Source organism: Schistocerca gregaria, chromosome 1 (assembly GCF_023897955.1).
Source record: "Schistocerca gregaria isolate iqSchGreg1 chromosome 1, iqSchGreg1.2, whole genome shotgun sequence".
In the NCBI taxonomy this organism is placed as follows: Eukaryota; Metazoa; Arthropoda; class Insecta; order Orthoptera; family Acrididae; genus Schistocerca; species Schistocerca gregaria.
Genome location: NC_064920.1, coordinates 529292493 through 529307766, shown reverse-complemented (window position 1 = coordinate 529307766; position 15274 = coordinate 529292493). Strand labels below are relative to the sequence as shown.

At 43.8% G+C, this 15274-nt stretch overlaps 1 protein-coding gene across 4 annotated transcripts in view; it reads right to left on the bottom strand.

The window, feature by feature from the left end:
• LOC126355019 (uncharacterized) overlaps positions 1-15274 on the bottom strand; it is a 702913-nt gene that overhangs the window by 15895 nt on the left and 671744 nt on the right. For all 4 annotated transcript variants that reach the window (XM_050005183.1, XM_050005175.1, XM_050005191.1 and 1 more), the window contains 2 exons: positions 10474-10812; positions 1656-1842 (listed from right to left, as the gene is read on the bottom strand). In XM_050005183.1, coding sequence (XP_049861140.1) covers positions 1656-1842; positions 10474-10812 — 526 coding nt within the window. The remainder of the gene's footprint in view (positions 1-1655; positions 1843-10473; positions 10813-15274) is intronic.

The window sequence follows — 15274 nt, the reverse complement described above, 5'->3', positions numbered from 1 at the left end:
ATGTTTAGTTGTCAGTGTCAATGATTGGCCAATCAAAACATTCATCTGTCACATGTATAAGGGCATTAAAAAAGAAAATAGATGGAGGCATAATTACAGAAACTAGTACCTATATGTTAGAAGTATTGACCTCTGTTTTTGAGACACTTGTCCCACTGTGACACAAGGTGGTGAATGGTTGTCTCATAAAATTCCTGGGCCTGTGATGTTAACCAGTTACACACATATAGCTGGACATTGTCATCCAAGGGGAATTGTTTGCCCCTCAGAGCTTTTTTAAGGGGACCAAAATGGCAAAATCACAGGAAGAGAAGTCTGGACTGAATGGAAGGAGGCTGAGAACCTCCCATTTGAATTTATGCAGGAGTGCCACAACTGTGTTAACCATATGAGGCTTTGCATTGTTGTGGAGCAGAATGACTCCACTGGTTAGATTGCCTGGTCATTTTGATTTGATCACTTGGTGAAGGATGGCCAAGGTTTGCGAGTAATGCTGGGCACTCACTGCTGTCCCATGATGCCAGAAGCGAGTCAGAAGGGGGCCATCTTGGCCAAAGAAGTATGCGAGCATAACCTTTCCTGCACTCTTGTGGCTGGCCTTGGCATATTTTGGTGGTGGTGACCCTGGATGCTTCCATTAGAGACTTTGTTGTTTTGATTCCGATTCAAAGTGATGACACCATGACTCATCTCCAGCCGCCACTCCTACCAGGAACGCATTCCCTTCCTGAGCATAATGCTGCAGATGAACAAGACAATGGGCCATTCAACTTGCTTCCTGGTGTGGTTGAAGACTGTGGGGCACCCACTGGGCAAACACTTGGTGCATGTGCAGTCATTTCTTCATGATAGTGTGAACACTTCCAACATTCAATCTCACCATGATGGGTAATCAGCGGTCCTGCGTAATGAGTGCATCCACCAGCTGGATGATGTCATCAATAATACAGTGTGGTGCTCCAGACCGTGTATCATCAGCTGATGACACCTATCCCTCCCTGAAGCACTTGTGCCATGACTTGACCCTTGCAAGTGACAAGCAGTGTTCACTGTAGACTTGTGACATTTGTCGATGAGTGTCCTTTCCTCCTGCTACTTCCTCTGCCAGAAAATTAACAACACCTCTTTGCTCTAGCATTGGTGCCTCCATGTCACTGTTTCCAATGTGACTGGCAGCATTCAACGATTGATGCATGCTGCTGCTGCTAACTCTGTATAGTCACGTGACGTGCACGCGAGCCCTCTAGCAACGGACTGTGAACTTCCACACTCTGGTAGGAACCACACCTCATAACACATGCCACAATCTTACACTCTTGTCACTGGTTTGCACATTCCAAACTCCAGCTCATTTCTTTTTGAATGCCCCTTATCGAACACATGTTAAATTAATGGTGCACATTCACAAGTTTGCAGTAGGGCAGTTGAGTTCAATTTGACTTTAAAAGTACCGTTATGAGTGGCAACTAAATTTTTAAGCTGACATTAGGAACTGGCAGGTTTGTAGGATGAACCACATGGAATTTCATTACAATTAATACAGTGGGTGGTGCAGCAGTCTGATGACATGGTGTTGTTGTAAATAGACCGCAGAACCTTGGAGCATATGTTTCTATGTTGCTTATGGGTTCTAGTTTGATTTAAGAAGCAGGTACCTGAAGGCATCGATGTCCAACTTGTAGCACACCTCTGTGCCCAGCTGACAGAGTCCACCACAACCAGTTGGGTCCGAGGGATCACTGGGTGTTCTGCATAGGGGCAGCGTCTCCGTGCCTAGGGCGACGCACACCTCTCCTGGCCGACACTCATCACAATGGCGAGCATCATTCCCAGCTGACAGGTCTGTGACAAAAGTACACTAAATTAAAATCACTGTAGAGCACTTTTGGAAAAATTCTAGTTTATGACCCATCTAGTCATCAACACTTCAAAAAATCTGTACAGATAAGTAGCCAACAGCAACCCAATAAATGATACCGTGTATAAAGACAAATATTAAAAGCTTTTTTTTAATGTTTATGACTGTTCATTGCATGGCACATATCTAACAGGTAGACCAATTCTGCCCATAACCAATCTAATGACAGCAAGAACATTTGCTGTGATGGGGTGTTGCAAGGCTTCAAGGTTTTTGAGTAAAGGTAGACATTAAAGCTGTCCTCGAGTGTAATCCTGCAAGAAAAATTGCATAGTGTCAGTTCTGGTGCCCATAGTAGCCACAAGAGTTGTCACAACATGGCCTATCCAGTGACATGATGACATTTCATTCATGTAATCTCTTACACAATTGTGGAAATGTGGAGGAGTGCCATCTGGTTGGAAGATGAAATCCTCACTATCAGTTTCAAGTTTGGGCATGATTCACAATGGCAGCGTGAAAGGTAGGTGATATGATTACTGATATTTCTTTCAATGAAGAAGAAGGGTCCATAGACTGTATTGTTGGACATGACACAGAGCATTGCAATACTGGGTGTGTGGGACAGTTGCATATGTATACTGTCCCCCACATACATGTGATGTTGACTTTTCCTGAAAGATGAAGTTGTTTTTCATCACTTAAGATTAATTTGCTTGAAAGGTCATTTTTCATACCAATGCAGAATTGCAGAAGAGTCAGTTTGTCATCAGCAATACCATATCCATCACACGATCCACTGTCTGTCTGTCTGACTGACATGCCTGGATGGTCTAAGCATTTTGCATCACACAAGAAACCTCCCTCCCTCAATTTATTTTATCACATCACCATGCTGTTGTAAATTGATTATGTCTTGTGGAACCTGACATGGAAAGCTCTTTGCACACTCTCTACTGAGAGGCATTTGGCAAATTCTAGCACATGAACATTCACAACATTCCTGGAACTTGTTTTACATGTTCAGCAGTATAACATTTGCACTTCATAGAGCAAAATCATATGAATAGCCCAGATGCAAAAACCACTAATGGCATGATAAGGAAAACTGAGATAATCAAGAGAGACTCATCCCATCCAAACTATTAAAGGTAAAGAAGACATTTTTTTCTAAAAATGAGTAAAAAATAATTAATTACAAAAATTAATGAGTGAAATCTGCAGGTATGTTTATGTGAAGTGAAATATTGACTTAGCAGTTTTTGCAACCAATTTGCAGTTAGTGGTTTTGCAAATGTATCAGTCCAATTACAAAACAAACATTCAGTTGCAAAATTTGCTACTTGGTGATATATTAGGAAAGACAGAAAGGTGAAATTTAATTATTGCGAGTATAAACAGAATACATTTTATTTCAAGGAGAAGTCTGAAAATTCTACAAAATTGGCATATAAAAATATGAAGGAGACAACATTTTACCAGGTACAACTGACTTACTTAACGTAAAAAAGAGAACAGACATGAATGCTCAACTTCAGGTTTTTTTTTTAAAGTACACCATCACATTTTTGACATCACAAGATATTGTAGAAAATAAAATAAGCTGCAAATTGCATCTTAGTAAAACATCAACAAAATTTTAGAAAGTAATAAAATTGGCCAAAAGTTGCAACTTAGTTAACACAGCAACAAAAAACTCTAGACCATGAAATCATTTGAAAACTGCTTTTAAATGAAATTGACCCCAACACCACCCATCAACTCAAAATCGCTTCTGTGATCTTTAGGTGTTGACAACAGCAGGAGCAACTCTAGTAGTGCCTTCCTGCTCATCTAACTCCTCAGTGTAGAATCTGAGTTTGTCATTGGTCGCCAAATCTTCACCAGAGTGGAGTTCCAAAATCTCTTTTGACAACTTCGAGTTTGGCTTCTGGGAGTTTTACACAATCTGTGACTGGTGTTGGGCCATTTCCTTTGCTGTAATTTTTTCCTCTCTTCAGGATGTTCTTCCTGTTTCCAGCTTCAAAATTGTAGAAGGTCTCTCCACAAACTAGACAATTCATTTTGTTGTTGATTTTTGTGTACATCAGTTTTTTGGCTTTTTTAATCTGGAAATGCCAGTCACCAGTAACTTTCACTAGTCCTTCCATGTATGTCATAACAATTAGTGTCAACACAGTATTCATTGCATAACATTGCTATAACAATACTTCTCATGTTATTACCTTTCTGTTTTGGAAGCATTACTTTTCCACTGATCAAGACACCTCTTCCTTTTCTGTAAGGGACCTCCACTCTTGGTTTCATTCTGGTCATTTGCAAGTACAACGATGGATTCGACTTCTTGCAGTATTCGTCCTGTTTCAATTACTCCCATTTCATTTGCCATCATCTGCATTTAAACCATCCACAAAATCACTTGTTTTCTTCAAAACACTCATGCAGGTACCTCAAGAAACATCCTATTGACCAGCTGAATTGTGCTTCTGGCACATATTTCGACAATGCATTGGCATTGAGAGCTCCATAGTTGCATACGCGTTCACTACAGTGGCAGCCAAACTAAATCTGGACAATAAGACTATCCCTTTGAATTGTAACAAACTGAAAGGTGGCTTTGAATGTCTAGATTGGTAGGTTTGATATCCTTGCAGCTGGACATAGCACGGCGCCCGCCATGTCTATTGAACTTTGCGGATTTTGTAGATGTTTGACATTAAGTGAGCTGTGCGCCCAAAGACAATGCAGTCTGCAGCTTTTGCAACCAAACACAATTTTCTAGAGCCAATTTCAATGGTTTACAGTAAATTTTGCACCATTAAATCTATTCCATCACGTCGGCACTGAAAGTATCTATGTAGTATTGTGCTCAACTCAAAGTCGACAAAAAATCCATTTAGTGTCTTTAGCATCTCAGCTACTCACATAGTATCATATGACTCTAATATCAATAGGTCACAGTTTGAATGGGTCAATTTATACAAATACCTAGGTATAACAATTTGTAGGGGTATGAAATGGAATGACCACAACGACTCAGTTGAAGGTAAATCAAGTGGCAGACTTAAGTTTATTGCTAGAATACAAAGGAGACTGCATACAAAACCCTGTGTGATCCATCCTAGAATATTGCTCAATGTGTGGCACCTATACAAAATACAACTGACAAGTGATACTGAATGGATGAAGGGAAAGGCAGCACAAATGGTCACAGGTTTATTGACCCACTGGAGAGTGTCTGAAAGATTCTGAAGGAACAGAACTGGCAGACACCTGAAGATAGACACAAACTATGCCATGAAAGCCCACATAGAAAGCTTTCAGACTAACTTAAAAGTGGTGAATCTGGGAGTATGTAACAGTCCCTATGCATGGCTCCCACAGGTATGGTGAAGACAAGATTACACTAGTCACAGCACACACAGGAGCAATTTAGGAAATATTCTTCCAGTAATCCCTATGTAAATGGAATGTGATCATGCCCTAATAACTGGTACAATGGGGTATACCCTCTGCCATTCAATCCACAGTCATTTGCAGAATGTATATGTTGAAATAGATACAAAATGCTATCTCTGTCTGATTCACCATAATTTTCAAAGAGATAGAGGGGCTGGCCAGTACTTACCTCAGCTCAGAACAGCCGATAGATACACAAAACAGAAGAGAAAATTTACATATCCTAGCTTTTGGAACTTTGTTCCTTCGTCAGGGAGGAGAGAGGGGGAGAAGTGAAAGGGGGAGAGGGGAAAGGGGGAGAGGGGAAAGGGGGAGAGGGGAAAGGGGGAGAGGGGAAAGGGGGAGAGGGGAAAGGGGGAGAGGGGAAAGGGGGAGAGGGGAAAGGGGGAGAGGGGAAAGGGGGAGAGGGGAAAGGGGGAGAGGGGAAAGGGGGAGAGGGGAAAGGGGGAGAGGGGAAAGGGGGAGAGGGGAAAGGGGGAGAGGGGAAAGGGGGAGAGGGGAAAGGGGGAGAGGGGAAAGGGGGAGAGGGGAAAGGGGGAGAGGGGAGAGGGGGAGAGGGGAGAGGGGGAGAGGGGGAGAGGGGGAGAGGGGGAGAGGGGGAGAGGGGGAGAGGGGGAGAGGGGGAGAGGGGGAGAGGGGGAGAGGGGGAGAGGGGGAGAGGGGGAGAGGGGGAGAGGGGGAGAGGGGGAGAGGGGGAGAGGGGGAGAGGGGGAGAGGGGGAGAAGGGAAAGGGGGAGAAGGGAAAGGGGGAGAAGGGAAAGGGGGAGAAGGGAAAGGGGGAGAAGGGAAAGGGGGAGAAGGGAAAGGGGGAGAAGGGAAAGGGGGAGAAGGGAAAGGGGGAGAAGGGAAAGGGGGAGAAGGGAAAGGGGGAGAAGGGAAAGGGGGAGAAGGGAAAGGGGGAGAAGGGAAAGGGGGAGAAGGGAAAGGGGGAGAAGGGAAAGGGGGAGAAGGGAAAGGGGGAGAAGGGAAAGGGGGAGAAGGGAAAGGGGATTCAGTTACTCACAACCCAGGTTATGAAGCAACAGGGGACATGTAAACAGGGAGGGTAGCAGATATGGAGGCATGGGTGTCAGAGGGAAGTCAAAGATATTGTACTGTAAGTACTGTGCCAGCTTCAAACCAACGAGGATGCATACAGAAGTAAAGAGGTATATAGTATAGAGATAAACACAACTATGTAGGATGAAAAGATGCGTGAACAGCTAAAGAGGAAAGAAAAAGAGAAGAAGACTGAAGAGTAAATAGGAGTGAGGTTGGTTAACATAGGTTCGGTCCAGTGGGATGAGGGTATGAAAGGACGTGTTTGAGTGCAAGTTCCCATCTCCACAGTTCAGAGGAACTGGTGTTGGGTGGGAGAAGCCAAATGGCACGTACAGTGTAGTAGGTTCCTAGGTACCTAGAATCATGCTGGAGGGCATGCTCCGCTACTGGGTATTGGACATCTCCTAGGAGGACAGTTTGTTTGTTCCCATTCATGCGCTCAGCTAGTTTAGTTGTCGTCATACCTGATACAGTCTTTTACATTGGTATGAGGACAACTAAACTGGATATCTTGCATTTCATATTTATTTAGCTCCTAACTGACTTACATTGCTGTATTCGTGGATTTCCCAAAACATTACTGTAGGTAGTTCGTTCTTTCATTGATCAAATCATTTTTAGTGAGCTTTAAAGGCGTATCACCCTTCATCTATACTTCAGCATTCCACTTAAACTTCACTCCTAAACTTCAGTCTACTCTTCTTCGTAGTATTTATCTGCTCCTGGATAAATCCAAAACTTTGTTTCAGAATTTTAAACTGACCAAGGATTAATACAGTAGCATCTACTGTTATCTCCTGGCCTTTCCCAAGTGTACCATATCACCACATCCAATGATTTTTGAACAGTGTTTTTGTTATTGCACATCCTAAGCTTTTTGCAGATCTCTATTAGTCTTCTTCATTTCTCATTCCTATCAGCATGCCCATATTATCCCATAAGCATGTCTTCCATTCTTTCTCTTACTCCAACATTCAAGTTCTCCAAGATTATTAGATCATCATACCCTTTACATATTGAGTCAGCTGTTATTTCTCTCTCCATCTTCTATTTGTGACAGAGGCATGTATATCTGAACTGCTGTTGTTGGCATTAGTCTGCCATCAATTCTGATGGGAACAACCCTGTCACTGAACTGCTCGCAGCAACCCACTGTCTCCAGAATGAGATTTTCACTCTGCAGTAGTGTGTGTGCGAATATGAAACTTCCTGGCAGATTAAAACTGTCTGCTGGACCGAGACTCTAACTCGGGACCTTTGCCTTTAGCGGGCACGTGATCTACCAACTGAGCTACCCAAGCTTGACTCACGCCCCGTCCTCACAGTTTTTCTTCCGCCAGTACCTCGCCTCCTACCCTCCAAACTTTACAGAAGCTCTCCTGCGAACCTTGCAAAACTAGCACTCCTGAAAGAAAGGATATTGTGGAGACATGGCTTAGCCACAGCCTGGAGGATGTTTCCAGAATGAGATTTTCACTCTTCAGTGGAGTGTGCGCTGATATGAAACTTCCTGGAAGACTAAAACTGTGTGCCGGACTGAGACTCGAATTCGGGACCTTTGCCTTCGCGGGCACCCCATACCATCACACCGGGTGATACACCAGTATGGCGATGACGAATATACGCTTCCAATGTGCGTTCACCGCGACGTCGCCAAACACGGATGCGACCATCACGATGCTATAAACAGAATCTGGATTCATCCAAAAAAATGACGTTTTGCCATTTGTGCACCCAGGTTTGTCGTCGAATACACCATCGCAGGCACTCCTGTCTGTGATGAAGCGTCAAGGGTAACCGCAGCCATGGTCTCCGAGCTGATAGTCCATGCTGCTGCAAACGACGTCGAACTGTTCGTGGAGATAGTTGTGGTCTTGCAAGCGTCCCCATCTGTTGACTCAGGGATCGAGACGTGGCCGCACGATCCGTTACAGCCATGCAGATAAGATGCCTGTCATCTTGACTGCTAGTGATACGAAGCCATCAGGATCCAGGACGGCGTTCCGTATTACCCTCCTGAACCCACCGATTCCATATTCTACTAACAGTCATCGGATCTCGACCAACGCGAGCAGCAATGTTGCGATACGATAAACTGCAATCGCGATATGCTACAATCCGACCTTTATCAAAGTCGGAAACTTGATGGTACGCATTTCTCCTCCTATACGCGAGGCATCACAACGTTTCACCAGGCAACGCCGGTCAACTGCTGTTTGTGTATGAGAAATTGGTTGGAAACATTCCTCATGTCAGCACGTCGTGGGTGTCGCCACCGGCGCCAACCTTGTGTGAATGCTCTGAAAAGCTAATCATTTGCATATCATAGCATCTTCTTCCTGTCGGTTAAATTTCGCGTCTGTAGCACGTCACCTTCGTGGTGCAGCAATTTTAATGGCCAGTAGTGTACACTCTACAAGTCATATTATGGAGTGTGATGGAGGATTCTTTGAGTAGCACTGTCACATTCCCCGTTTCCTATTCCAGTCGCGAATGGTTTACTAGAAGCACGACTGTTAAACCTCTGTGAGCACAAGTATCTATAATTTTACCTTCGAAGTCTTTTTGCCAGATATACGTATGAGGATCAATATAGTGTTTTTTTTCCAAAGTTTAAAGCTAGTCGACTTGCGCAGAACTTTTGAATAACTTTGACAAAAGTAGTAGTAGTTGTGGTCTTCAGTCCTGAGACTGGTTTGATGCAGCTCTCCATGCTACTCTATCCTGTGCAAGCTTCTTCATCTCCCAGTACCTACTGCAACCTACACCCTTCTGAATCTGCTTTGTGTATTCATCTCTTGGTCTCCCTCTACGATTTTTACCTTTCACGCTGCCCTCCACTACTAAATTTATGATCTCTTGATGCCTCAGGACATGTCCTACCAACCGGTCCCTTCTTCTGGTCAAGTTGTGCCACAAACTCCTCTTCTCCCCAATTCTCTTCAATACTCGTACATCCTCATTAGTTATGTGATCTACCCATCTAATCCTGAGCATTCTTCTGTAGCACCACATTTCGAAAGCTTCTATTCTCTTCTTGTCCAAACTATTTATCGTCCATGTTTCACTTCCACACATGCCTATACTCCATACAAATACTTTCAGAAACGGCTTCCTGACACTTGAATCTATACTCGATGTTAACAAATTTCTCTTCTTAAGAAACGCTTTCCTTGCCATTGCCAGCCTACATTTTAAATCCTCTCTACTTCGACCATCAGTTATTTTGCTCCCCAAATAACAACAGTCCTTTATTACTTTAAGTGTCTCATTTCCTAATCTAATTCCCTCAGCATCACCCGACTTAATTCGACTACATTCCATCATCCTCGTTTTGCTTTTGTTGATGTTCATCTTATATCCTTCTTTCAAGACACTGTCCATTCCATTCAACTGCTCCTCCAAGTCCTTTGCTGTCTCTGACAGAATTACAAAGTCATTGGTGAACCTCAAAATTTTTATTTCTTCTCCATGGATTTTAATACCTACTCCGAACTTTTGTTTCCTTTACTGCTTGCTCAATATACAGACTGAATAGCTTTGGGGAGAGGCTACAACCCTGTCTCACTCCTTTCCCAACCACTGCTTTCCTTTCATGTCCCTCGACTCTTATTACTGCCATCTGGTTTCTGTACAAATTGTAAATAGCCTTTCGCTCCCTGTATTTTACCCCTGCTACCTTCAGAATTTGAAAGAGAGTATTCCAGTCAACATTGTCAAAAGCTTTCTCTAAGTCTACAAATGCTAGAAACGTAGGTTTGCCTTTTCTTAATCTTTCTTCTACGATAAGTCGTAAGGTTAGTATTGCCTCACGTGTTCCAACATTTCGACGGAATCCAAACTGATCCTCCCCGAGGTCTGCATCTACCATTTTTTCCATTCGTCTGTAAAGAATTCGCGTTAGTATTTTGCAGCCGTGGCTTATTAAACTGATAGTTCGGTAATTTTCACATCTGTCAGCACCTGCTTTCTTTGGGATTGGAATTATTATATTCTTCTTGAAATCTGATCGAATTTCGCCTCTCTGATGATGACAAAAGTATCATTTTCTATTTTCTCTTTTTTTTGCCTTGGCCCGCTCCACAACAGTGCCCTTATCAAACGTGGGGGCTCACCCATGACGACGACCTCGTCGGGCGGCGGGGCCGGCTCCTCGAAGACGCTGGCGGCCATGACGGCGCGGCCCCCGGGCCCCGCCCCCGCCCCCGGCCCCGGGCAGTCTCGCGCCTCCAGGTCTCCGCCGCCGCCGGCCAGCAGGCAGGGCTCGATGTCCTCCAGAGGCGCGCCCGCCGCCGACAGGCACAGCCGGCTGCGGCTCTGCGAGCGCGACGGCGCGCTGGCTGGCGGGCACTCGCTCCACTCCGACCACGCCGACCACTGCGGCTGCGGCGCCGGCGGCCGCTGCGCCTCCCCGCCCGTCGTCGTCTCCGGGGAGTCCTCCGAGTCGCTCTCCGCTGCCAACACGAGCACATGTGGCGTCATTCTCCACCGACTTAGGAAACCACAGAAAAAACTCTGGAGGAGGGTTTAACGTTCAGGGCAAGAAATAAAAATTTTGATGACTACGTTCTGTCATAGCGACAGTCGTCTTCGGTTCATTGGTAGAATTTTGCGAAGATGTGGTTCGTCTGTAAAGAAGACGACCTATTCTTGAGTACTGCTCGAGCGTTTGGGGTCCCTACCAGGTCGGATTGAGGGAGGACACACAAGCAATTCAGAGGCGGGCTGCTAGATTTGTTACTGGTAGGTTTCATCATCACGCGAGTGTTACGGAAACTCCGGTGGGAGTCTCTAGAGGAAAGGAGGCGTTCTTTTTCGTGAATCGCTACTGAGGAAATTTGGAGAACCAGCATTTGAGGCTGACTGCAGTACAATTTTACTGCCGCCAACTTACATTTCGCGGATAGACCACAAAGATAAGATAAGAGAGATTAGGGCTCGTACAGAGGCATATAGGCAGTCATTTTTCCCTCGTCTGTTTCGGAGTGGAACAGGGAGAGAAGATGCTAGTTGTGGTACGAGGTACCCTCCGCCATGCACAGTATGGTGGATTGCGGAGTATGTATGTACATGTAGACGTAGAGTGGATAGTATTATTCTTTAAGAGTCAAGTTTGCCAATATCGCTAGTAAACCTTTTTATTACTGTTGCCGAGTTCGGCAGATTCACACTGCTGTCATCGGATTTTGTAACATTATTAGATGTACATGCTTGTTACATCACTGAAAATCTCATCGTGATGTTGCGTCAGTTGCAATGAAAAGTGGCAGAGAAGACCAGCATGTCACGAATAAAATATTATACAATTACAGCAAGTCATGTTAGTGTAGTATTTTATTTGTCAGACGCTGGTCTTCCCTGCCACTTTTCGTTACAGTTTGACGCACATCATTATGTGGCTTTCAGTGCCGTAAAAAGCATGTAAATCTAATAACGCTACAAGATCCGATGGTGACAGCGCTGATTTGTAGAAACCGATAGTAGTAATAAAAAGAATTACTAGTGATCTTGGTAACCATGAGAATTCAAGAATTATATCACTTCCAGATCGCCCCCAACGATTGAGGCGACGTCATACATGTATTGAATGGGTAGTGTATTGGAAAGAGGTTATAATACGAACGTCCACAGGAGTAAATGGTTCAATGGCTCTGAGCACTATGGGACTTAACATCTGTGGTCATCATTCCCCTAGAACTTTGAAATACTTAAACCCAACTAACTTAAGGACACCACACACATCCATGCCCGACGTAGGATTCGAACCTGCGGCCACGCGGTTCCAGACTGAAGCGCCTAGAACCGCACGGCCACACCGGCCGGCCCACAGGAGTAAAACAAGGATAGTGTAATGTAGTCCAGTTACGAGTAAATCAAGTGATGCTGATGGAATCAGATTAGGAAATGGGAGAAAGTGTAGAAGAGTTTCGCCATCTGAACATCAAAATAACTGGTCGCCGAGCTAGAGACTATATAAAATGCTGACTGGCAATAGCAAGAAACACCATTTTGAAAAAGAGGAATTTGTTGACATCTGACATCAATTAAAGTGTTGGGGCTTTTTGATTTATTTATTTTTTTGTTTATTTATTTGAGATATTTAACAGGAGTAGCGAAGGGAAAAGTGGGCGATAAGCAGTTCAGGCAAGAAGAGACTAGAAACTTTTGAAATGTCACGCTGCACAGGAATGCTAAAAATTAGATGGCAAGGTTGAGTAACTAATAAGGACGTACTCATCCGAATGTGGAAAAAAGGAATTTAAGGCACAACTTGTCTCCATGAAGAGGTCGGTTCTAAGTATACATCCTGGGGCGTGAAAGAATCACGAATTTGGTGCTAGAGAGAAATTCAGAGGGTAAAAACTGTAGAGGGAGACCAATGGAGGTATACATTAAACAGGTTCTAATTGATGTAGCTTGCAACTGTTTTTCGGAGATGCTGAGGCTTGCCCAATATATAGTAGCGCGGAGAGCTGCCCCAAACCAATCTTCTTACTGAAAACGAAAACAACAACAGTACCGTTGTTTCAAACGGTGGCACGTTTTCTACAAGGGGAAAATTTTTGTGATACCTACTCCACAAGTATAGAATTTTAGAGCTATTTTAGAGTTGGAAGTCAATAACATAGCATTTAAGGTTTATTGTTCAGTTCTACAAAATAATTACTGAAATGATATCAAAAAATGTAAAAACATTAAAAGAATTGTATTCAAGCAGGTACAACACAATTTATAATATGGCTGCAGTAACTAAAAAGACAGCATTTCTTAGAATTATTGACCGAATTTCAAAAAATGCAAAATGCTGTTGTAATCTACACAATGCGCGACAATCTTTCGTTAAAGTTTCAACACACAAAGTATTAAAGTTAGAAACTGTTTGACTTTAGAGGCACCATAACTCACTGTGCGCATATTACTCACACTATATTGATCGAGTAATTCAGGATGAGAGCACTTACCGATTCTCAACTGACCGTATCATTCAGACATTTTCGAAACTCTTTCTTGCTCACACCCCCACCAAATAATTAAAGGGAAATAATTTATCACCCACTAAAGAGTCACGCGCTTTTTGTTTGACTTTTTCGTTAGTCTTTAGGTGAATGTCCACCGCTCGTGGTCTCGTTCTCGCTTTCCGAGCACGGGGTCCCGCGTTCGATTCCCCGAGGGGTCAGGCATTTTCACCTGCCCCGAGATGACTGAGTGGGTGTTGTGTGTCGTCTTCATCATCGTTTTATCCCCTTTACGGTCGGAGGAAGGCAACGGCAAACCACCTTCATTAGGACCTTGCCTAGTACGGCGGCGCGGGTCTCCCGTGTCGTTTCCCTAAGTTCTGTCAAGAAGCATTGGGACTTCATTTCCATTTGGGATGCGCATCTTCAACCGTACTGGTTTCACATGCTTAACGTTAAATAATTAAGATAGTAAACTCATTTATAACATATCAAAGATTTAAAGCTATTTTATACATGGGAGTTCGATTCTTTAAAGAACCATGATTGAGATTACAGGTATTGAAAGTCAAAAACTAACAAATGTAACAGCCAATCAAATTTCACTTGTATTAACTTCAAATAAAATACTTTCCCAAACAGTCAGCCTTAAAATGAAACTTCCGTACAAATGAAGTTACTTATATCTTCATAAAAAAACACGGCGGTTGCTTGACCTTACTATACGTTGTCCATCAGTCGCTATGGGTCTTAAGACACCTATTAAATTTCCCGAAATATCTCGAGATAGAATAAAGTCGCCTGAAAACAGTTTTTGCTATATTCGAGAGCTCAAGAATCCGCATCCTGCGACAGGAAGTAAAACAAATATGTAGATCATGTTTTGAATTAAATGAATTCGAAAGAAATCGGCTTTCCGAGAAATCTAATTCGTATCCAACTCCCAAAAACTCCGTTAACCTTTCTTTAAAGAGTCTTAACGATTTTGCCGACTGAAGTGGCACGTCTTTGCGCCAGCGGCAATGGGAACATGGCGCGAGGGAGTGCGAGGTTTGATAGGTGATTGCTGACGAAATTCGTATCAGTTGGTTGCAGAAAAATTCTCCCTAACGACCCCATGCCAAATTATTATGTCTACCTCTTTTGCTATAATAAAGGCTCACGCACCATACTATTAAACCGAACGCAGTTTTCTATTTTTGGCTAAAACCTAGATCGAACGGATGCACCTCACACACTGAAATCCACCGGGAATTCAGGATTCTAATAGGGAAGTTTCCCGCGTTCTAATAATCAGAACACCTGACCGCGTAGTTTGCAAATTTTCGTGGGCGCGTTAGAACATTACAGCTGCAGCAGCTCACCGCTCCTCGCCCACAGCACACCGTTTTCTGCTGCCGAATCGAGGTGAAAGGGTAAAGTATTGCTGCGCCGGAGTAGGGTTGTTAAACGACACTCACAGCTCCCTGTTCCCACGTTAACTATAGTTTGAGGTACACTTGGTCTTATTTGATACCACTTGAAGAGAGTTGGGCCTCCTGCTCCACCCCCGTCATTCTATTAACTTTGCATATGATTGGCAGCTCGACCGCCGTCTTCTAACAGTCACCGGTTCACGGAATGTGTTTACATCCCGACCAACTGTCCCCAAGCTCTAACGTTTAAAAAAAAAGTCGATTATTTTAAAGACTGAAATGAAAGCAAGAAATAATTTGAGATTAACCGTGTAGGTTGCGACAGAATGTCGTTGTGGCACGGTATAAGAGGCGTAGAGATGTCCGCATTCCTGCCAACATATTGAAATCCACGGGGCAAGTACCGTAGCACACCACTGCAGGGGCCAAACCAAAAACTGTGCAGCCCACCTCCTCCAGCAACGTGCTGCGGTGCTGTGGTTCGTTGATTCGAATCTGTACCAGGACCATAAACAAGCAAAGCATTGGTCATCTAGCTAATTTTT